Genomic DNA, 25025 nt, shown 5'->3' with positions numbered 1-25025 from the left:
AGGTTGGCGTGGTACGGCCATGTAATGAGGAGGGATGAATGTCATATAGGCAAAAGAATGTTGGAGATGAAGATTGATGGATGGAGAGGGAGGGGTAAACCCAAACAACGATGGATGGATTGTGTGAAAGAGGATATGAAGAAAGATGTGAGTGTTGAGATGACGAAAGATAGAGAAGAATGGAAGAGGAAGACGTGTTGTACCGACCCCACATAACGTGGGATAAGGGTAGGAGGAAGAGAGAGGCAAAGGATAGGAAATAGAAGCAAAAGTGAGCAACATTTTTATCCAGCAGATGCTGCTGTGCAGTGTGGCAGATAAGTACAAAACTTTGTTGTAATTTTTCTTTGTTTATAACGAAATAAAAAATAAAAAAAATGGTTTTGAAATTCTTAAAGATTTGCATGTGTGCGGGCTAGTGCCCTTTTCTCGGGTCATATACCATTTGGCTTAGAGAGCTAAGCACCAGGATTAAAACATTCATAAAAAAACAATTTCACATAATTCTAGAGATTGACAGGGTCCGACCAGCCGGTCGGCAGCGATATTCTTTATTACGCCCAAACATAGTTTCTGTATAAGTGCTCTTACGTTCTGTTTAGTTATAAGACTTATATAGTTATTAATTTTCTGGGTGCCCTGAAAACCAGTGCCGCGTCTATTAGACACGGTATTCGCTGAGTGGCATCCTATTTGGTGTACTAGTTATTAAGTATTACTTGTTTTTATCATGTATCTGTATACCAAATAAATATTTTCTATTCTATTCTATTCTATAAGAATTTCGTTCTATGATAGATTTATCAGCACGCGTGTCTTCTCATCACTCAATGGAAATCGGAAATCAGACTTATTGTTTTATGAATGTATACTTTAATGTCGCGCTAACTCGGTCTTGTTATGTCTGTAGCCTGGGGCACTCTGGCAGAACAACTTGGGCCTATTATTCGTGCCAAAGTCTCCATCCCCAAATACAGATAGTTATATAGTTTGCATTATTATGTGTGTTAATTAACCGCGGCATTCAAATATAAGAGAATTAGATAGTAATTAACAAACACTGGCTTGAATGGCTTAAAAATAACCGACAAAATTAAAATAAGTACCTACGTCGATTCGTACAATGTACAACTTGTAGAAGTCATGCAAACAAAAGGTATCTATATTATTACTATTTTTTTCAGTAGGTACAGATGGTGTTTTTTTAAGCACTAGTGCGAAAAGTGGTTCATTATATATCAGGTCGAAACTTCGGATGGCAATCTGTGCTAAAAAACGTCGTGCATTATTCGTGCGCAATGGACATTGAGCTTCCTTTTTTCGCACTTGTATCGTAATGCACTATTACGACACTTTGGTAAAACTCATTAATGCCTGATGGAAAGTACCTATGTATAAAACTTTTTTGTTATGTTTAAGCAGATTATTTTTGAAGTCTCTTTTTCCTACCTGTTTGCCACCGACGTGGTATTAAAAAAAATACTTTCAGCCTTGATTGTACGATGCCATTTTTGGTTCTAGTATTAAGTTTGGAGCGCTATTTACTCTCTTTACAATGAATGGCATATTAATCAACCCCTCAAACGCATTGTTCCAGATCTGTCCCAGACAATTGAAACTGTAATTAACAGATTAAAGGTTATTAATTCAGTAACAAATTTTTGACAACGGCGTTCCAGGGGTTAAGGCTTTCGAGTGACGTGTATTAAAACTCACAGTTCAGGCTCCACAGCTTGTTATAACTGACTAAACAATCCAATATCGATAACACGGTCCTTCACATTCGATATAACCTATCCTAACTGATCCTAATCTCAATAATCCATCAAAAGTGCCGGCGACTGCCATCTTCTTTACATTTTGACGTTTCACCTGGCCGCCATTTTGAATCAAGACCGCATAGAAAAAGACTTAAGCTTCAAAATTGAATGAAGAAGATTTTAACTTGATGTTTAGAAGATTGGTTTTAAAAGTGGTTTATAAGTTGGAAGAGTTTCGAATCAAAATCAAATATTGAGTCTTATTTATAAGACTTATTTATAATGATAGAAATAGGACTGATATTAGAATGTTTAAAGTATGAAGCTGAGTAAAGCTTCGTGATTAGAAGATTAGCTTTTTATATGTCGTTTTGTTTTTAAGCGCATAAGTTTCGTGATGAATGTTAAGCTTATAAGTGATTTCTTTATTAGTGATGTGTACAGGTGACATACAAGACTGCAGCATTACTGTTGAAAGGGTCTATACTCTGTACTTTTAGGTATTTAAAAAAAATATGTAAACAAATAAATAATTTGTAAATTTTAAAGTAATGTCGGTAACCCACTAATAACTTACTTTTCATTCTCTACTGTCTTAAGGAGCCTTTTGAGAGTAGATTTTTTTACACTTATTTAAATACCTAAAAAACAGACTGCAGCAAAGATGACAAAAGTTCGCAGACAAAAAACAAAACACTGTATTGCACTATGGTAAAAAAATCTTAACCCCTTAAACGCCTTGTTCCAGATTTGACCCAGACAATTTAAAATGTAATTAACAAATTGAAGGTTCGCAATTATGGGAACAAATCAAATTATTTTTAACAAATATTTTTGATTTGTGTTTTTTAAGTAGTCACACTACTATATATAAATTAAAAATCGAAATAAGATGTCATATATTATAGAAAAAATTACGAGCACCACCAGTGGTGAAGGCCGGATTGGAACCAGCGACTTTAGCAATCCGGGCTTTTTTTTTCTTTAATATATGACATCTTATTTCGATTTTTAAATTGAAGGTTTTTAATTCAGTAGTAAATTTTTGACATCGGAGTTCCAAGTGTTAATCGAGAGACTTTTGTCTGTTTAAACAATTATCATATTTTATGGGCGCCTAGCCGATGTGACACCCACTTGCACTACGAATGAGAAACGACTTATGTCTTTCTATCGTTTTGCCATATAAATGCGATATGAATAGTTGCGTAATTCTTTCACTGCGGCACAGTATAATAAAGAGTACTATCGTACAGTATGGCCACTCCCGCTCCCCGCTGAAAGTGCCGCCCACCCCCTCTTGGTTACCTCACAGTTACCGCCTGTCAAAAACGCGACCAGTCGACCTGTCATATTTCACTCATACAAGCATAGTACGCGTTCACCTACACGAGCTTAGACTGTGTGCTAGGAAGTCTAGGAACGCGCCTCTTTCATATATTTGACCACCAGTGTCCGAGGTGTGACTGCAGAGAGTAAACATTTGACATGTTGGCTACGCAACCTGAGTGCGTAGCCGAATGCACAAACTCTCACGAAACGCTCACGATAATATCTCAATCGTAGCTATATATCTCTATTAGGGTGATTCATATTTTATCAAAGTTAAAAAGTGCTATGTCTCACCCCCTCAAATTGTTCTCTGGTACTAAAAAGTTATTGTAATTTTTTTTTAGAATTTTTCGATAAATTTTAGAGGTCGCTACTACACAATGAAAATTTTTATTTTTCATACAAAATGATTTTTTAAATATATTTTTTTTTTCGTTTTTTCTGTCTAAAACAATGTTTTAAGGTATTTAAAGCTATTTTTAAGGATATTTGATATTAATAATAATTTCGTTTGATTTTTAATAATTTTTATTCCTGTACTGTTGGTACAAGTCAATAAAATCCACTAAAATCAGTGTTTAATACACCTAAAACACGAATTTTATGCGTAAAAAAAAATTAAGCTGTAATGTTATATCAAATTTTAGGTACATGAATACAATGACTCGTCATAAGTATCATAAAAAAAAGAAAAAAAAGTAATAAAAAAATCATTTTGTATGAAGAATCAAAATTTTCAACGTGTGGTAGCGACCCCTAAAATGTAACGAAAAATTCTGAAAAAAAAATTACAATTATTTTTTAGTACCAGAGAACAATCTGAGGGGGTGAGACATAGAACATTTTAACATTGATAAAATAAGAATCACCCTAATCTCTATCGCTCTTGCGTATTGGCGCGACAGAGCCAGACTACCTTTCGCGGCGTTTTGTTTTCGTTCATTCGTCTACGGCACCTGACTACATTTCTGCGGCGTTTAGGTGGCGTTTCGCGTCGCAGGTGGTCGGCTGGTTCACAGGTGGGCCACTCAATAAAGCGACAAGGTAGGTATTAAAACTAATTCAGAACTATCAGTCACAGTCGAGATTTCAATAATTTGTCATTTACGTACATAAATTTAATTTAAATAATTAACTCTTTAAATTTAAGTACACATATCAGACCCACCGGGTATTTTCTGTTCAATTATCTTTAAAAAAATGTTTTAAAGATTACTTTACTCGTAATTTAAGTTAAGTAAAGCATCTGAGTACTCCAAAATCGAAAACATTAATAAAACACGTCAAAAGTCACTTAGAAGCGACCTCGTTATCTCCAAACTGTATGTCTGTCTGTATCCAAACACTATCTGGTTTAATTAAAAGCTTTTAAACCGGAAACTGAGATAAGACATTAAATGAGACCTTGTCAAGAAAAAGGTACGATTGTCACTCAAGCATTAAGACGGCGCTCTAACAGGTTTTCGTATAAAAAAACTAAATCTAAATCGGTTCATCCGTTCGGGAGCTACGATACCACAGATAAACGCACACACAGACAGACAGACAGTTCCTTTTGTAACATTTTGGTACGGAACTCTAAATACCACATCAAAATCCGTTGCGTATTTTTAAAGATCTAAAAATTACTTACATTGGGACAGACAGACAGACAAATGATTTTATAATACTGTTTAGTGACGAGATCGTTCTAAGTGTAAGGCGTGAGTGCACGCTCATATTGGGCGTGCACGTGCAGCGGGGAGGGTGCGTATCGATCGATATAACATTTTTTGATATATTTTTAGTCGTTATAACGATCATTTGATATAATTATTGAATCATATAATAACAAATAACATACTAACAAATTGTATAATTCTTATTTAATATAATGATCATTTTCTCGAATAACATTTATTATAACATACTTTGAGTATAATGCTTATTTCCGATAATAAATACATTGTATAACACAAATTATTTCTAAAGCACAGTTAGTATAAAAAAAATTGTAAAATAAATTAGATCCATCATTTACCAGAAAAGTAGATTAGGTTAGAACTGTGTCAACTGTGACCCCATCACACAACGCGCTGCTACCAAGGAAAGTAGGTTAGGTTAGGTTAGAACTGTGACCCTTAAACATATGTACTGCTATCAGAAAAGTAGGTTAGGTTAGAACTGTGATCCCTTTAAAAAATAATAAAAACAATTCATGAAATGTTTTATACTGTTTGCTAGTTATATTATACTAGTCGTATATCAAATCAATATATAGTTATACCATATAACGGTTATTATAAATAAATGTTATACGAAATAATGATTATACAAAATAAAAGTAAATATTTTGTGGTTATACCAAATGTTAATTATGTCAAATGAGTGATTATATCCTTTAAATATATACCAAATATTGTTATATCAAATGTTACTATACCAAAAAAAGTTATACCAATCATTACACACCCGGGGCGGGTGCGTATCGATCGATATAACATTTTTTGATATATTTTTAGTCGTTATAACGATCATTTGATATAATTATTGAATCATATAATAACAAATAACATACTAACAAATTGTATAATTCTTATTTAATATAATGATCATTTTCTCGAATAACATTTATTATAACATACTTTGAGTATAATGCTTATTTCCGATAATAAATACATTGTATAACACAAATTATTTCTAAAGCACAGTTAGTATAAAAAAAATTGTAAAATAAATTAGATCCATCATTTACCAGAAAAGTAGATTAGGTTAGAACTGTGTCAACTGTGACCCCATCACACAACGCGCTGCTACCAAGGAAAGTAGGTTAGGTTAGAACTGTGACCCTTAAACATATGTACTGCTATCAGAAAAGTAGGTTAGGTTAGAACTGTGATCCCTTTAAAAAAGAATAAAAACAATTCATGAAATGTTTTATACTGTTTGCTAGTTATATTATACTAGTCGTATATCAAATCAATATATAGTTATACCATATAACGGTTATTATAAATAAATGTTATACAAAATAATGATTATACAAAATAAAAGTAAATATTTTGTGGTTATACCAAATGTTAATTATGTCAAATGATTATATCCTTTAAATATATACCAAATATTGTTATATCAAATGTTACTATACCAAAAAAAGTTATACCAATCATTACACACCCCAGCGGGGCGGGGCGTGCGGCGTGCATATCAAACAATTGAAGCTCATACAAGTGTCCTGAGTCGACGCTGCGTAGGGTGGACGCACGCTCGCCCGCCACGCTGCACGCCCCGCTTACAGTCCACTCAGGCTTTGCACTTATAGTAAGCAAATATGCGGTACCTTTTACTACAGATCGTCACAAATCGTGTAAGTTGACGGCATTAGGCTTAAATAGCCCTTTGATATGCCTTTGATACGCCGAACAACGGATTATAGGCCGAGATCCGGCTGACGAAGCGCTTAGGTTGTCGCATTAGGAATTTATCAAAGTGTAAGCGGAATAGATTGTGCCCTAGTTAATATGTGACCTGCTTAAGTATTTATCTTGTGTTCTGTACTGGTAGATTCCGTAGTCATGTTACTTAGAATTTGTTATTAGAAGCGTTGCTTAAGGGGGAACAGAGCTATACTAAATATATTTCATTACAATGCATATTTCCAAAACGCACAATTACACATAAAAATTCGCAAATATAGATAAACTACATCTATATTTCCGTATTTATATTTCATCAATCATTGAAATGCCTCATTTTAAGCCTAGCGTGGTTTTAGCATAATATGCTTTTTGTCAAGAAGAAACGGCAGTGAGCGATACTAACAATGTTTTAAATTAATGACAAAAAATCATCTCAGGCAGAAGCGATCGGTCTGCAGTATTCCAAAGGTTTGAGTCCTAACGGTAGCCAAAATCTAGAACATTCCTTTGCTAATCCGCGAATTCATTATTTATTATTCGCGGATTAACAAAGGGATGTTATAGATTTTGATTAACATGGAATTCCGTGAAGTAACGCCTAATTCCATCGATTTTCCTGAAGATAAAATTTTGATTTTACCATTGGTCTAATTCTAGATGGCTCTTAGACTATAACTATTAACATATAAATTACCACCTCATAATCCTTTTGCCCCGATTCTCCTCTTTCGTATAAAGTGGACTAACATCATCACACATAGTTCAAACCTGTCAAAGAAACATCAATGCTAACACATCTTCACTAAGCTCAAATTCCTTAACCAAGGGTTTGGTGATATGAAGCAAAGTGCAATTCATTTCGAACTTTATTGTACAATCGCCGTCAGATATATCGAAACTGCTAAAGCTGTCAGAAATATCTAAACAAGAACTCTAACACATTGACAATAGAGGCGTTTCCGATATTTATGAGAACAATGGCCGCTCCGATAATTTTGATGGAGACTTGCTTGTAAGTTTCACAGTCGGGTTGTTTTTTTTTAATTTGGTGTTAAGGACACCTTATATGGAGAAGATCAGTCAATCAGGGTTGGCAATTAGGACTGTCATTGGCTCGTTGGTGATATTGATGGTTGGGCAATGATTCTACCGTAACTGTTTTCTGGTTCTACGACAGTAGCTTTTCAATTTGATTACTATAGTCTGACAAGATATTTCCGTCGCAAGAAAAAGGGGGAAATGAAATTAAAATAGATGGGAATGTCTATCGTCACATATAAGTTGTATTTAGAGTCTTTTTCTAGTGACAAACTTGTTTATTTGTCCGCCTATATCTTAAAAACTATACAACTAGGTATATAAATAAAGTCCAAAACAATAATAATCATAAATTAGATAAAAATTACTTTCTTAGCAACGATACACGTGCGAAACATAAAAAAAATGTGTGTGAATTCTATCTAAAACTAATTGCTTTGAATCCGGACATAAAATATGAGAGCATTAGATTTAACCCCTAAAACGCCTTGTTCCACATCTGTCACAGACAATTTTTTAAGCTGTAATTCTTAATTGACTGACAAAGCCCATACAAAAAAGTGTGCCACTGAAATGTATGGGCCTTTTAGGCTTAACACTAGATGGCGCTGTTTGCAGCCTGGAAGTGGACAAAATCATATTTTCCCCAAATATTTTTTTGCGTGGTTTTATGTTTTATAGGATGAACAAATGACATATGTCTTTATTTTAAAATCATTATATCACGTCAATACACATTTTGAAAAAAATAAATTTGTAAGCATCATCAGTGTAGTTATGTTATGAATTTATGATAGCATTTAATAGGTGGCGCTAAAAATCGAGGTACCTTTCTTAGTATGAAGTATGTAAATAAATCCTATATAAATAATCCTTGTCTCTAGCAATTTTTGGAAACGGTGTTCACTGTTCACGCGGTTAATCCACTTTGTTGACTTCAATACATAATATAGTTAAAGGTATAAAAAAATATAGCTAATAGGTAATTATTTATTTTTTATAAGAAAGTACTCGTAAAAACGTATTATAAAACAATATTTTACATTTATTAATCCTAAAAACAGTCTGCCGACTCAAATGAAACCTAAATAACCTAACCACAAAATTAAAATTTTGAAAAAACCCCCGACCGCGACCTAGTGGACCGATTTTCATGAAACATGGCTAAGAACACTCCCGACTAACTCAGCTTTCAGATAAAAAAAAACTAAATCAAAATCGGTTCATCCGTTCGAGAGCTACGATGCCACAGACAGACACACACACAGACAGACAAACAGACAGACAGACAGACACGTCAAACTTATAACACCCCTTCGTTTTTGCGTCGGGGGTTAAAAAGGCGCAGTTCACTAAAGAAATTTATATTCGAATAAACTCTTTATTATGTCGCATGAAAGCAAATTGAAAACTAAACCAAAGTCGTAAAAACTTACTCCATAAAAGACGTTCTTAACACGAATTCTTTTAAACCTCCCACTCTTATCGCGAAAGTTTAAGCAAATTGAATTAATTTAACTGTTTTCCGTTTTTATGCATATGGCTGAGTATGAGTGGGAGCTAAAATGGATCTAGCCAGTTTGAAGTTTGATTTTTGAGAAATAATTTAACTAATTATACGGTAACTAATTACGCGGCTTCGCTCACGTTATAAACAGACAAGAAGTAATAGCAGGGGCGGCTCACTCCGCGATTCTATCGCCGCGCTACAAGTACAGTCGCCATCAGATATATAAGAGCGCCCGAGGTACTCAAAAATATCTGAACACGCCTCTATTGCCTAGGCGTTAGAGGCGTGTTCAGATATTTTTGAGTACCTCGGGCGCTCTTATATATCTGATGGCGACTGTACATCCTGGCGGCCGCGAGTTCGCGGCCTACTCAGGGGTGGCGCGCGTTTTCACGGAATGCACGTTCGCACTTTCTATTGTTACTTTACGTCGCGAGTTTTTTTAAGGTTCATATGCGATGTCCGCGTGTGGAATGGCTAATAATACTTAGTTAAATAGACATCATGAATAAAATAAATACCATAGGACATTCTTACACAGATCTACTACTAATTAAGTCCCACGGAAATGTTCAATAAGGCTTGTAATGTTGGAACTTGAACAAAAATATATAAATACCTAGAAAGTACCCAAGACTTGAATATAACATTTAACAACATTTGTATAACATTTTATGTCAGTATTAATTCGTTTTAATCCATTAGGTAACCCTATCGCCGGACGCCGCGCACGTGCGGCTCGTTTCTTTGTAATAATTTTGTAGGTATTTAAAAAGGCGGCATTTCGTAAACATCAAAGCAGTGGGCCTTCTGTACTTGTACTATTATATATTCTGTGGTAATAGCCTATGTTACTCTCCATCCCTTCAACTATCTCCTCTTAAAAAATCACGTCAATTCGTCGCTCCGTTTTGCCGTGACAGACCGACAAACAAACAGACACACACACTTTCCCATTTATAATATTAGTTTGGATACAGTCGCGTGACATTTAAACGCCTTACACAATTTTGTGTAACTTTGAACCCTTTATACGATCTACAAGAACCAAACGATAGCGCGATGTAGAATTTGCTCCGCACCTAACAGCGTCATCTCTCGGAAAATTTAGCAAACTTTATTTACAAGTATATGGAAACTTACGAGTATATTAATGCGTCGTCTCCTTGCTTGTATCAGATGACCAGTCCTTCGGTCATCAGGTAACGGTGGCGTTCTATTACTGTTATATATAGATGTTAATAAGTCATCCATCCTCCTTGCGTTATCCCGGCATTTGCCACGGCTCATGGAAGCCTGGGGTCCGCTTTGACAACTAATCCCAAGATTTGGCGAAGGCACTAGTTTTACGAAAGTGACTGCCATCTGACTATCAAGTATATGGAAACTTACGAGTATATTGGTGCGTCGTCTCCTTGCTTGTATCAGATTCGGTCATCAGGTAACGGTGGCGTTCTATTACTGTTATAATATAGATGTTAATAACGCATCCATCCTCCTTGCGTTATCCCGGCATTTGCCACGGCTCATGGGAGCCTGGGGTCCGCTTAGACAACTAACCCCAAGATTTGGCGAAGGCACTAAATTTTACGAAAGCGACTGCCATGTGACCTTCCAACCTGAAGGGTAACTAGGCCTTATTGGGATTAGTCCGGTTTCCTCACGATGTTTTCCTTCACCGAAAAGCGACTGGCAAATATCAAATGACATTTCGAACATAAATTCCGAAAAACTTATTGGTACGAGCCGGGGACCGAACCCGCGGCCTCCGGATTGAAAGTCGCACGCTCTTACCGCTAGGCCATCAGCGCTCTAGATGATAACTAAGACCATCTTATAGAATCTACGATGACCAAACGTTAGCGCGATGTAGGATTCACTCCGCACCTAACCTAACAGCGACATCTCTTGGAAAATCGAGTAAACTTTACTTACGAGTATATTGGAGCGTCGTGCCCTTGCTTGTACCAGATGACCAGTCCCATTCGGTCATCAGGTAACGCTGGTGTGACGTCACAGGGTAGCTCTACCCCGCCCCCTGTCGGTGCGTGGAGGGATTCAATGGCAGCTGTAACAAAGAGAAAATAATATAAATTAAGAGAGATACTTTTTTGTCTGATGTAGACGGATAGGAATATGTTCATTTTCAAAATATACAAAACGGAATGGCTGAACAAAGTAAGAAGATTTTTTATCGCAATTTTTATAGCAATATTATGGTGCCATGTGAAGAATGTCGTATACTTTTTAATTAATTTTTATATATGTATACTTATTTACTTGTTTTGTTTACTTATTTTGACGACCGGTCTGGCTCAGTCGGTAGTGACCCCGCCTGCTAAGCCGCGGTCCTGGGTTCGAATCCCAGTAAGGGCATTTATTTGTGTATTGAACACAGATATTTGTTCCTGAGTAATGGATGTTTTCTATGTATATGTATATTTATCTATTTAAGTATGTATATCGTCGCTTAGCACCCACAGTACAAGCTTTGCTTAGTTTGGGGCTAAGTTGATCTGTGTAAGGTGTCCCTAATATTCATTTATTTATTTATTTTATTTTATTTATTTACGAATCTATTTGTGTAATATATTATACCTCTCCCGCAGCTTTGATTAGGTATCCAAAATATCCTTATGATTGATCAATAATCAATGTCGATTGGTCAAAATTATGTCAAACCTCTTGAAGCGTTACAATATTTAAAATGTAGCTAGTTGACTTGCTCGTGACACTATTTGTGGGGTCAATAGAGCGCTAGTTAATTGTATAGTTATTCTAGTCCGTAGAGAAAATAATGAAACTGAAATAACCTAGCCACTAAATTTAAATTTTGAAAAAACACCAGATATATTGGAGAATGGAAATCGTCCATCAAACTCCCGACTAATTCAGCTTTCAAACAAGAAAAAACGATCTAAATCGGTTCATCCGTTCGGGAGCCACGATGCCACAAACAGATACATACACAGACAGACAGACAGACATACAGACAAACACATAAAACTTATAACACCCCGTCGTTTTTGGTTTAAAAAATAAGAAACAAAAGAAAAACAAAATGCGAGTCGTCCAGATTCCTTATTTACTTACTACAAAATCTTTTAGGGCCATTTGCACCAACGAAAACTTTAACCCGAGGGTTAACCCACCATCTTATAAGGAATTTGACAGATGACAGTCCACTAACCCTGAGTTAAGTGGTTGGTGCAAGTGGACCTTAGACAAACACGTTCTATCTTAGACTGGCTTGTCACTTACTATGAATTTTTGACGTTTTAAAATCGTACGGTCTATCGAGTATCGTATTTTAAAATTCATGGTAGCACAGCACAGGTGAATTTGACACAAAGGTTGTGACATATGGCGCCACCTTATTAGTCCATTGCACAGATAAATAATTTCAGACGCGAGAGCGAGAAGATGATATTTTTTCTCTCTCTCTAATAAATGAATGACAATGACTAGGCTCTTGTACAGGCGCTGCCCGACGGTATAAAATATCAGTGTGCCTCCTCGTTGCTTCCCTTTTGCCAACTAATAAGGGAATACCTAAATAAGTAATTTCTAAGCCGATATTATTATACACGGTGATTAAAACTTCAAACTTTGCAGTGACTTCTGAGGTCATAATGAACAACTTTTATTATGGGACCAATGCTGAAATCGCAAAAAATGGGTGTCTCATACATTTCGACTGTCATGATGCCGCTCATTTCTAAGGAACAGCCAAATTTTTTTCGCGATTTCAGCATTGGTCTCATAGTCAAAGTTGTTCATTATGACCTCAAAAGTTACTATGCAAAGTTTGAACGGTCCTTCTTAAACCACCCTGTATAAATTTAGAAACCCGCAGCTTAAAATACATTGAAATAACCTCAATATACTCGTTAACTTAGATTAACAGATACCGTCTGAGAGCAAATTTATTTCACCAAATTGCCTAATTTAATTTGTTATTCATAAAAGAAGCCTCGAATTTGCAGCGATATTTTCCCATTAAATTGTCGATTGAAATAAATATAATCTCATGTTAACAAGCCATATTTTAAGTCTAAATCGGTGGTTGATACGAAAATAAACCATTGTAATCGTTTGTCTCGACAAGTTTAGTGTAAAAATGGCTTACCTAAACATACTTAAGTAATGTAAAATACCCTATAATGGACGGTGATGCCATTATGGACAAAAAAACACAAATCCGTAAAAATACGTATCTAAAATCATTGTACCATAAACAAGAGTCATAGAGCTGCTTAATTTTGAAGTTTATTTATTTTTTTTTTTTAGTATAGATAGGTAGACGTTTGACCACGATCACACCTGATGGTAAGTGATGATTTAATTATTTTATTTAATTAAGTTTCATTTAATTCGGCTATTTATGAAGGATTTGGCTAATAGGAGAAAAAAAGTGTCCCAAGGTTTTTTCCATTCCGTTACCATTTTTTCATACATTTTGTATGGCGGTAACGGAATGGAAGGTTTGAAAAATGTATGGAAATCTTGGGACACTTTTTACTCCTATCAGGATCGAAAGACCTCGCGATTCTGAGCATCAATCGCGTAAGAAATACCCATGTTACAAAAAAAGTGTGGGGTGGACAACTTGGAAAATGGACAAAAATAAACCACCCCATCTCGGATACCTTACAGCAGTGTTTTTCAAACTTTATGGTGCCACGGCCCATTATGACCTCTCAAATTTTTTCGCGACCCCCATACCTCGTTTCTAATAATTACCTATAAACTTACTGCTGAAAGATATAATAAAAGTTGTAAATTCGATCAAAGGTAAAGATTTGCAAACTCGTCTATTGTATTAGTTCAGGGAACATTTCGACTTTCAGACTTCACTGTTTTAGTCCTGACTTTTTTTAAATTAGGTGCCGAACTGTTATTTCTTGATGATTGATTGATTTTGATTTGGTCATGTCAAAATATAAATAAAAAACGCTGACAGGATCGAACCTGAAAACATCGGCATACGATACCAGCGCACTATCACGGGACTACGTCTTGACTTGCTGATTCCGACGAAATCATGGTATAAACTACGAAGTTACTAAGTATTCTGATAAATTCTCGTTCTCGAGAACATTCTCAGAAGTTACCGAAAATTCTCATGAGGAAAGTTCTGCAACTTTGGAAACTTCTCGTCCATGCATTGCTAGTTACGATATTGAAAGTAGCATGTCTTGCCGGTATATTTGACAACTTAAATGTTATGATCGCAAGTCTGCAAAGAAAGGGACGAAAACTTAATTACAGAAAAAGATAAAGTTAATGGATTTCTAGCAAAAACTGAGTTGTGGACAACATTTTTACACAGCATGAAGTTTGCGTAATACAGTTTGATTATTTCCCTTGCATGGCTAAAATCATTCAAGAAATATCATCAGATATGGTGGAGCGCTTGTAAAGTTTAAAAAACCAACTCCCAAGTTACTTCTCAACTGAAACATTGATTGGTGATGATAAGTTGGATTTTGAATATATTTTTTTCAATATTAAGTTCGTTGAGCTGACCAATCTCAACGACTCGGTGAAAGAAGCACCATTTCAATTGATGCATTCTAGGTTAAAAGAATGGCTGAATATCCACATTTAGTAAAAGAAGCCCTTAAAATTTTGATCACATTTGCTACTTCATATTTATGATAGCTGACGTTTTCAACAAATAAACACAATTTATTAATTTATTTTTTAAATGAGTTGTTTTAAGGTTAACCTTAACCTTTAATTTTCAAGAATTTGACTGTTTTAAGTTAAAAAAAAATTAACCAGCCTATCATAAGTGTATCTTAAAGCTGAACTTCGCGACCCCCCTGGATAAATGCCGCGACCCCCCTGGGGGTCGCGACCCACACTTTGAAAAACACTGCCTTACAGTTACCGCCTGTCAAAAACTCGAACAGTCGACCTGTCATATTTCACTCATACAAGCATACGCGTAGGTACGCGTTCACCAACACGAGATTAGACTGTGTGCTAGAAACGCGCCTATTTGATCGCCAGTGTTCGTGTGACACAAGACCCACCGCTCCTTGAATATGATTTTATTAACTATAAACTCGAACAAGATGGGAGGACGAACGCAATCTCTCAGCGGGCCCGAAGTGGAGAAGAGTGGCCCAAGATAGACGCCAATGGCACACCTCGGACACTGGCGATCAAATATAATTATGAAAGAGGCGCGTTCCTAGCACACAGTCTAAGCTCGTGTAGGTGAACGCGTACTATGCTTGTATGAGTGAAATATGACAGGTCGACTGTTCGCGTATTTAACAGGCGGTAACTGTGAGGTAACCGAGAGGGGGTGGGCGGCACCTTCAGCGGGGAGTGGGAGTGGCCATACTGTACGATAGTACTCTTTATTATACTGTGCCAATAGAAAAAGCTAGAGGAGGTCTTTGCCAAGCGGCACACTGAATTAAGAGATATAGTTACTCTAATTCAGAAAAAAGGAGCTAAATAGATAGATAGATAGATAGAACCATAACTGTAGTACAGAAGAGGAGAGAGAAATTTATTGTATAAATAAGTGAATTTCTTCGTTTACTATTCGCTAACAAAAGTTATAGTGAAAAGTACAATGAAAAGCTATAAATGTATGTATGTATGTATAAGCTTTATTGTACATAAAGGAAACAAAAGAGACACAGTTACAGAGTCAGTAATATACAATGTAGGCGGACTTATCCCTTAATGGGATCTCTTCCAGTCAACCTTTGAGGAAATGAGTAGAAGCGATTAACGATGAGTAACCAATTTAAAAATGTACAAACACTAAAAGAATTAAATGCAAATTTTGTATACACAAATGGTAACAAATATATACATATACAATTACATTAATACACCAATATATACATATATAATAATATAATAAATAGCTATAAATCATTATGCCTCTAGGCTTTGCGCATCGATTTTGCTGTTAACGTATATATTTCCGAATATCCTCGTTTAAAAATATATCGGACCTTATTCCACATAATTTGAGTCCCAGGGCGCGTTTAAGGGCTATATATTAACTTTTTTATTATCCCTTAAGGCAGATTGTGTGTTTCCTGCCTGTATTACGATAATTCTCACTTTGCAAGTTTTGTACGCGTTATAAAAAAGAATGATTATGGATCGGTGATGATGAGAAAATGGGTTGGTAATTGAGGCATTGTCAGTGCCTTACTGGATAGTAGGCTACTTGAAATAAAATATTTTTCATCACACCAACTGGTAAAGGTGAAATGTCACTATGGTGAAATAGGCCACTGTGCTTGCGACTATAATTAATAGTCGCATTTCATAGATATCAGCCTAAAATTAATTAAAAAATTAATTAACTAAATCTATACTAATATTATAAATGGGAAAGTGTGTGTGTCTGTTTGTTTGTCCGTCTTTCACGGCAAAACGGAGCGACGAATCGACGTGATTTTTTAGGTGGAGATAGTTGAAGGGATGGAGAGTGACATAGGATACTTTTTGTCTCTTTCTAACGCGAGCGAAGCCGCGGGAAAAAGATAGTAACTAATAGTCGCATTTCATAGATACCGGTAGAATAACAATCAGCCTAAAAATAATCAAAAATTTAATTGACAAAATATTATTTGCGAATTTAATTAAAAGTTTTGATGATTTTTGATTTTAAAGTATTATACCTAAATATGAGCTGTATAAGATTTCGTCTACACTTTCCATTTTGCATGGAGGCAATGAGTCAAACGTGGATCGCGGTAGGCCATCTAAACAACCGCCTTGATGCATCAATGTCATAATCAAAACTTCTCAAAAACTGTTTATGTGTAAGGCCTGAGTGGACGCTTGGAGCGGAGCGTTCAGCGGAGCGGGCCCAATAACACCAAGTGCGTTTCACATCCGATCCGACATCGGATGTCGGAGCGATATCCCTTATATTTAGGCTGGTTTTAGTGTCACGCGGACCGACCGCGCGGAGCGATCCGCACTGGACTAATATGTGTTAACTTCAGGGAACGTTTAAGGCAGCGTTCACACTTATGAGACGCATATCTTGCGGCGCGCAACGGACGTCTCCGCCACGACGCCCGAATGTAATTCAAAAAACGTCTCTTAAGTGTGGACGCGGCGCGCGCCACGACGCGGCCTGGAGGCGCGTCTTACGTCCTTCCTATACAAAATGTACTGAGGAAACGTTTTTTGAATTACATTCGGGCGGCGTGGCGGAGACGTCCGTTTCGCGCCGCGAGACACGCGACGCCTGAGTGGGGACAGTTCCTTAGAGTGGCGTGGACGGGTCCGCGCGGACGACAACATCAACTTCATACAAATTGCTCGAACGGACGGTCCGCGTGGCACTAAAAGCAGCCTTACGCCGCCATCTTCGATTTTTCACTTTGAAATCCTTCCTACATCCGATATAGGATCGGATAATGTTAAAACGCACTAAGGCATAGTATACAATTTCTCTATAGCGTAATAGTATGTGTGATACGCGTAATAGTATACTGATAGTCCTAAAATTTGACGGCAGAATATTCCCTGACGGAGTTCGCACAGATCCGCCTCCATAACAATAACCTACAAGATATCGATATTCGTAGCAATAACCGTTGGTCTCAGGATTATCGACTATCGATAACGGAAATCGGAAGTTAGTTTAATGTTGTCGTTAATTCAAGTTTTAATGTTAATTTGATTTTGACTTGGTTCCTATTGCATAGGAGTTCAGGTTGATTTGTAGGAATGTAAGCGTCCGTAGGTTGCTGTCACACCTCGGGCAATGACAGTCAAATATAAGAAAACCGGCCAAGAGCGTGTCGGGCCACGCTCAGTGTAGGGTTCCGTAGTTTTCCGTATTTTTCTCAAAAACTACTGAACCTATCGAGTTCAAAACAATTTTCCTAGAAAGTCTTTATAAAGTTCTACTTTTGTGATTTTTTTCATAATTTTTAAACATATGGTTCAAAAGTTAGAGGGGGGGGACGCACTTTTTTTCCTTTAGGAGCGATTATTTCCGAAAATATTAATATTATCAAAAAACGATTTTAGTAAACCCTGATTCATTTGTAAATACCTATCCAACAATATATCACACGTTGGGGTTGGAATGAAAAAAAAAATCAGCCCCCACTTTACATGTAGGGGGGGTACCCTAATAAAACGTTTTTTTTTTCCATTTTTTAATTTTTCACTTTGTTGGCGTGATTGATATACATATTGGTACCAAATTTCAACTTTCTAGTGCTAACGGTTACTGAGATTATCCGCGGACGGACGGACGGACGGACGGACGGACAGACAGACATGGCGAAACTATAAGGGTTCCTAGTTGACTACGGAACCCTAAAAAGGCGCGTTCTTACGCACATAGTCTAAGCTCGTGTTAATGAACACGTACCATACTTGTATGAGTGAGATATGACAGGTCGAATGGTCGCGTTTTTGACAGGCGGTAACTGTGAGGTAACCGAGAGCGGGTGGGCGGCACTTTCATCGCAAGCGGGAGTGGCCATACTGTACGATAGTACTCTTTATTATACTGTGCTGCTGTGCTGTCAATGTCATTTGTTGCTCAATGAAAATGCTCCTCGTTAAGGAGCGAAACATGTCGGGTGACCTTCGATAATTTTACGTGAGTTACCCGATTTTACATGTTTAATACAAGCTTAAAACTTTTGAACCTCAGTTTTGACAACTTGGCCCATATGGTTAGCATGAAAAAATGTCAAATATTAATATTAGAGCCATCTAGCCGAGCGTTCCCAAAAGGTGTAACGCCATCTAGGCCACCGTCTTTTTCTCTATGGCTTTGAGGTACGTTTTCTTACGCCGTGTCTTGCGTGGGCGACGGTCGCGCGACCGTCGCCGTCGCGTCTCATACTTCCATATCGATAAGGTTTGATTTCGTATGCGTCGCATCGCCGTCGCGCGATCACCGCGCGACCGTCGCCCACGCAAGCCAAGGCGTTAGACTTTATCCGTCTATACGGATTTACATATGGTTTTGGTATGATGACGCGGACGCCACGAGGCGTCGTCGTCACATGAACGCATCCGTATCTGTACGCATGTTCAGACTAACGAGCGATTTTTGAGCGGCGAAAGCAGGCTCAGCGTCGATATGTTTGGAGAAACCCTAAGTTATTCGAAGCCCAGCAAAAGCTAATAAAGTACTTTTCACCTCACTAGCTCGGAAAGGACTTTTTTATTTTTTTAAAACAGATAGCAAAATCGCATTTTATCCACAAGAGTGCAAAGAATATTTGAAATCCGAACGTGTCATTAGTTACTTTTTTAAATATAATTTCTTGTAAAGGCATGTCCCAGACAGGACAATTTTCTCCCTGTGCTTAAATTGTCTTAACAAATCATGTGATGCGAACGCAAAAATAATTTCATATCGAATTGTATCCGACTAAAAACATAAAATCAAACAATTTTATGACATGATTTTACCATAAAACACTTGAGATCGTACAAGAAATTGTATTTTTGACTCTTCCATTGTACTTATTCAGAACGCACCTTAAGTAGGTAACATTATAATTTCAAAACGCGTGAAACGGAACGCACCCAAATAGATTTTTCTTCTAGATTCTTAATTTGAATCTTTTATGGTGTCGGTCGGTGCATCGTGGAAATTGTAATACCTAAACGCAAATTGACTTATTTCCAGTTGTTTTTATTGCGTGTTTCCTCGCTTTAGTGAGGTGAAAAGTTATGTGTTACACACGGGATGCAAAGTTATTTTACCTCGTGTGTATTGCAACACTCTCTGCGCTCAGGATTCTATTTTTGAACTACTCGCTTCGCTCAGGATTCTATTTTCGAACCACTCGCTTCGCTCGTGGTTCAACCATAGAATCCATTCGCTAGCTCGTAGTTCAACACTAGAATCCATTCGCTAGTTCGTGTTGCAATTCCACACTCGGTTAAAATACAACTTTGCTCCCTTGTATAACAAATAACTATTTCATTGAATTTCATCTATGAATCCGTCATCAGATTCCCATACAACATCACTAGCAGTACAATTAAAAATCACCCTGAGCGGGTAAATTGGATTCCTGACGGGACGCCAAAGCCATGATTACTCTTTGATTGATTCATTTTTACGGATTCGTTACTGATTCGGTTGTGCTCCTTTTCAATCTGCGGTGGCGATGGAAAATTCTATCTCACTAGCAAAACGTTTTGAGGATCGATTCTCCATACAAATTCCATGTTTCCTTCCTGGATTTTGAAATTAGATATAGGATTTTTTTTTCCGTACAGGTGGTGTTTTTTTTACGCACTAGTGCGAGAAGTGGTTCATTATATGTCAGGTCGAAACTTCGGATGGCCATCTGTACTGAAAAACGGACAGACAGTGCTCCCACGCACAACAATAATAAGTGTCTAAAAAGGGAAGCGGCGGGCCGGAGGCCCAACGCTGAGCTTCAAAACCCAGCATCAGAGGGATTTTACCATTTTCCTGATCGCCCGTATTGATGACGCACGGTGACAGTTCACGTGTTCACTCATCGAATGAATTATCATATTCATATGAGCGCCAAATAACTTCAATACCGATCGTGCTTGCCCTGTACCATGTACATGCAAAAATGCGTGGATCGTTCATGGATATTTCGACGGTAAGAGCATCGGCTTTTAATTAAAATTGGTGTTTGATTAAAAAATAAAAAATGGTGGTTTTACTAAAAGTTGCCTTTAACATTTTTTATTTTGTACAAAATTCGTGCTAAAAATATGTATTGTAATGTAAAGTGGCTGGTAGTGGTAGGGTAAACTCGCCTCATTTGGTGACACGCCTAATTCGGTAAAACAACCAAAAATCGTCTTTCGGAATAACTAGTGCTTCAAAGCTTGTATCACCGAATGAGGCGTGTTTACCCTACTGTGTGAAGGAGATGCCGTGAGTCATGATAATCATGATATTTATTTATTCTGAGAAATTAGTTTTTTTTTAATTTAATAACAAAAATCGATATACCCGGTGGTTCTTGTTAATGAACCTAACGTGTGAATTCAACGGAAAACAAAAATGCACGGTATTCATATCAATATTATAAATGAGAAAATGTGTGTGTATGTTTGTTTGTCCGTCTTTCACGGCAAAACGGATTTTTAAGTGGAGATAGTTGAAGGGATGGAGAGTGACATAAGCTACTTTTTGTCTCTTTCAGACGCGAGCGAAGCCGCTTGAAAAAGCTATTAGTATTAAATATGTAATACTATTCTGTTCCATTAGAAAACCCATTTATTCAAATTAGCATCATAACTTTATACTTTTACTGCACTCAAAGGCCTATTTCACATCAATTAACAACTGAAATAAATATTTCAGCATGAATCCAAATTACTAAACAATTACCAATAATAATTCTTTTTAAATAGAGTATAATTTCGTATGTAAATGCTTTAACGAGTTTTGAATAAGGCCGGTCTAGCCAAGGTGACAATCGTTGACGCTACGTGGCGATCGAAAATCGAAAAGCAGTCTAGCTCTGTCGCGCCCACAGAATAGATATAGGAAGGAAGGAGATCGGACATGCCGGGATTGTATTGAATACGCCTTTTGCAAGTTCTTGAACCCACACTTGTAGATGGACGCTCCTATTGCGCAATACACGCGCATCATTTCCATGTCTGCATACATGCGAACGACCAGCGAGTCAGGTCCTCACTAGAGTTGTGCCTGCTCGTTCACTGAAAAGATCGCTCCCAACTAGTACGATCTCCGAAGTGTACTAGTTCGATCTTTTAGTACATTTAGTACAGCAGTACACCGAGAGAGCGAGAGACAAACTGTGCATATGATATGGCGTACAGTAACGCTCGATCGTACTAGCCGAGAGCTGATCGGCCGTTTTCGCGCGCTCGGTCCGAGTCAGTCGGTTAATTTCGGTTGCAGTCGGATCACACGGATCGCTTTGCTGTCATTGTCACTTCTCGGCTCTTCGCTCCTTTCGCTCCCATTCAGTTGCGCGACTTGCGCGTGTGTGAGTGTACTAAATGTACTAGAGAGCAGAATCATTTGGGAGTAGTTCGGTCTAGTACAGTACAGAGAATCATGCCTTTTGCTCAGCAGGGAATCAAGCTAACAACTGCGAGACGTCCGCTGGCAGCTTGTCCGCTCTCTAGTATTATTCAATAATAATATCTCTAGTAGCTCTGAGATCGCGCCACTACTACAGAAGAGCGATAAGAACTAGCTAGCCATTTTTTTTTACCTCTTGCCGCCCAATGTGCAATGAGATGTACATTCGGGTTCAATGGAATTTTAACTCTTATGTGAATAAATAAAGTAGCATTTATTTTGTCTCTAAATTTTTTCGAACAAATGAAACTCAACTCAATTTAAAATGCAATTAGGATCAAAATTCTCTAGCAACTTTTTTTGTATGGTGGGCGTTACTTTTTGCAGCATGGGTATTTTTTACGCGATTCATACTCAGAATCGCGCAGTCTTTCGATCCTGATAGGAGATAAAAAATGTCCCAAGACTTCCATATATTTTTCAAACCTTCCATTCCGTTACCGCCGTACAAAACGTATGAAAAAATGGTAACGGAATAGGAAAAAACCTTGGGACACTTTTCCACATAAAAATTCCCAAATCTAAAAACAATGGGGGGCCCCCCTTGTTTTTAGATTTGAAAAAAAAATTCCCTGCTACGATACGCTTACGGGTAATCGATTTTTGACGTTGGCTAGGTACGTAGGTACCTACCCTGGTTGGCACGCGACCGATAAATCATTGTATTTGATATTAATCAAATAATCAAACACGAAGGGACAATAAAAACGGAGTTTATCGGTTTGATTTAGAACGGACTGTGGATGAAATGATTTGCGGGTTAAATTACGAAATTATTGATTGGCAAAATATTGAATACGGAACGAAAAACAATGCACAAATTTAAAAGGCTGTGAGTTCAGGCGTATTTAAAGCATGGTCGCGCTAAATGATAAACAAAAAGGATCGAGTATTATCACAGAATATATGTACAAGTACAGAAGGCTCACTCCTTTGATGTTCACAAAATGCCGCCGTTCTAAATTATTACCTACATTAACAAACGGACCGCACGCGAGCACCCGACATTGAATTCTAATGCGTCACCTCTGAATGTGCCGCGAACTCGCGGCCGCCGGCATGTACTTGTAGCGCGACGACAGAATCGCGGAGTGAGCCGCCCCCGGTATTATAGAGAGTTACTGTCAAAGTAAAATGTGTAAGCACAGTGCATAGACTGCCATCTCTCGACACAGGCTTAAAACTTTTGAACCTCAGTTTTCACAATTTGGCCCATATTCTTAGCTTTATATGTATTAAAATGTCAAATATTAATATTAGCCGAGCGTCCCCCAAAGGTGTATTGCCATCTAGGTTACCGTACCTTTTTCTGTATATTTTTATTTTTTTCTTAGATTTTATCTGTCTATACGGAGTTACATATGTCTTTGATGATAAAACATCAGGCCGTCCCTATCGCACTTACATATAGCACTTACAAACGCTCACGAAACGTAACGCTCGTAGATATCTATCTCTATCGCTCTTGCGTATTGGTGCGACAGAGCCAGACTACCTTTCGCGGCATTTCGTTATCGTTTCGCGTCGTAGAAATGCCATTCGACTACGGGGCCTGATGTTTTATAATTTGCCTGATCGTTTTACGAACGGAGCTACCTTTCTAGCGAGAATTTCGTTCGTACTTACATTTATATGTGTACATGTTTGTACAAAATTCCCTAAAAAAAAAATAAAAAAAAATGGTGAGCATTATTTTTTTATTTTTTTTTTTGGGAATTTTTTTTTTATACCACGTCGGTGGCAAACAGGTATACGGCCCGCCTGATGGAAAGCGGTCACCGTAACCTATGGACGCCCGCAACTCAAGGGGTGTCACGTGCGCGTTGCCGACCCATCAGAAACTTGTACACTCCTTTTTTGAAGAATCCCATACTGTAGTTCATCGGGAATACCTCGACAGGGAGCTCATTCCACAGCCGGAGCGTTCGTGGGAGGAAATTCCTCTGAAACCGTACGGTGCGCGACCATTTAGGTTGCAAGGTGTGTGGATGAGCGCCCTGTCGATGGCGAGCGGTGCGATGATGAAAAGTGGCCGTTGGCATCATGTCAAACAGTTCTTCAGAACACAACCCATTGTACAGGCGATAGAACACACATAAGGAGGCGAAGTCCCTCCTTAGACTTAAGGGTTCAATACCGCCTGTGAGTTTGGGATTGTCGACAATTCGTACAGCGCGTCTCTGGATCGAGTCAAAGGGTCCAAGCTGGTATTCAGGTGCTCCTGCCCAAAGGTGACAGCAGTACTCCATGTGGGGTCTAACTTGCGACTTGTACAAGAGCAGTCTTTGCCCCGGAGTAAAGTATCCCCTCGCTCTGTTGAGCACACCGAGCTTTTTGGATGCCAACGCAGCTTTCCCTTCCAAGTGACAACGGAATTGGACGCTACTCGAAATGTCGACTCCGAGTTTTAGAATTTTAGGTCAATTCGAGACAAAAGTGTCCCAGAATTCCGATACATTTTTGTTACTTTCCTCTTTTGTCACCCCACACCACATGTACGGAAAATGGTAACAAAATAAGAAAAAATCGTATGGGACAATTTTTTTAACTATGTACCTACTAGGATTGAAAAAGCTAGTGATTCTGACTGTTCTGAGTAGGTAGAAATAGCATATTTTTTTTTTTAATATCACATTTCAAGTGGCAAAAAAAAAGAAATGCTCAGGTATGTTTTGGCACGAGACGAGAGTTGTGTAAGGAAATTTTAGTGTCAATTAAGTTGCTGTAAACTTGTGTGCTCATTATGTATTCCTAGTTGGAATTTACAGCACCAATACACGAATAGCGTGTAAACTTGTCATCCCACTAATTTGAAGTAATTGGATTCATGTAGCAAATATAGATAGACTAGTAGCTATTTAGGCTATATGTGAGTGTGTTTAGTAAAACGTCCCACTTTGTAG

General features: G+C 37.6%; 1 protein-coding gene across 1 annotated transcript in view; it reads right to left on the bottom strand.

Moving 5' to 3' along the window:
* Positions 1-25025, bottom strand: part of LOC125237003 (B-cell receptor CD22-like) — a 440892-nt gene that overhangs the window by 154864 nt on the left and 261003 nt on the right. The window contains exon 2 of the mRNA XM_048143915.1: positions 10974-11106. Within this exon, the coding sequence (XP_047999872.1) occupies positions 10974-11106 (133 nt within the window). The remainder of the gene's footprint in view (positions 1-10973; positions 11107-25025) is intronic.

This window comes from Leguminivora glycinivorella, chromosome 20 (assembly GCF_023078275.1).
Source record: "Leguminivora glycinivorella isolate SPB_JAAS2020 chromosome 20, LegGlyc_1.1, whole genome shotgun sequence".
NCBI classification, from domain to species: Eukaryota; Metazoa; Arthropoda; class Insecta; order Lepidoptera; family Tortricidae; genus Leguminivora; species Leguminivora glycinivorella.
The sequence above is the reverse complement of the archived record's forward strand: the minus strand, read 5'-3'. Positions and strand labels throughout refer to the sequence as shown.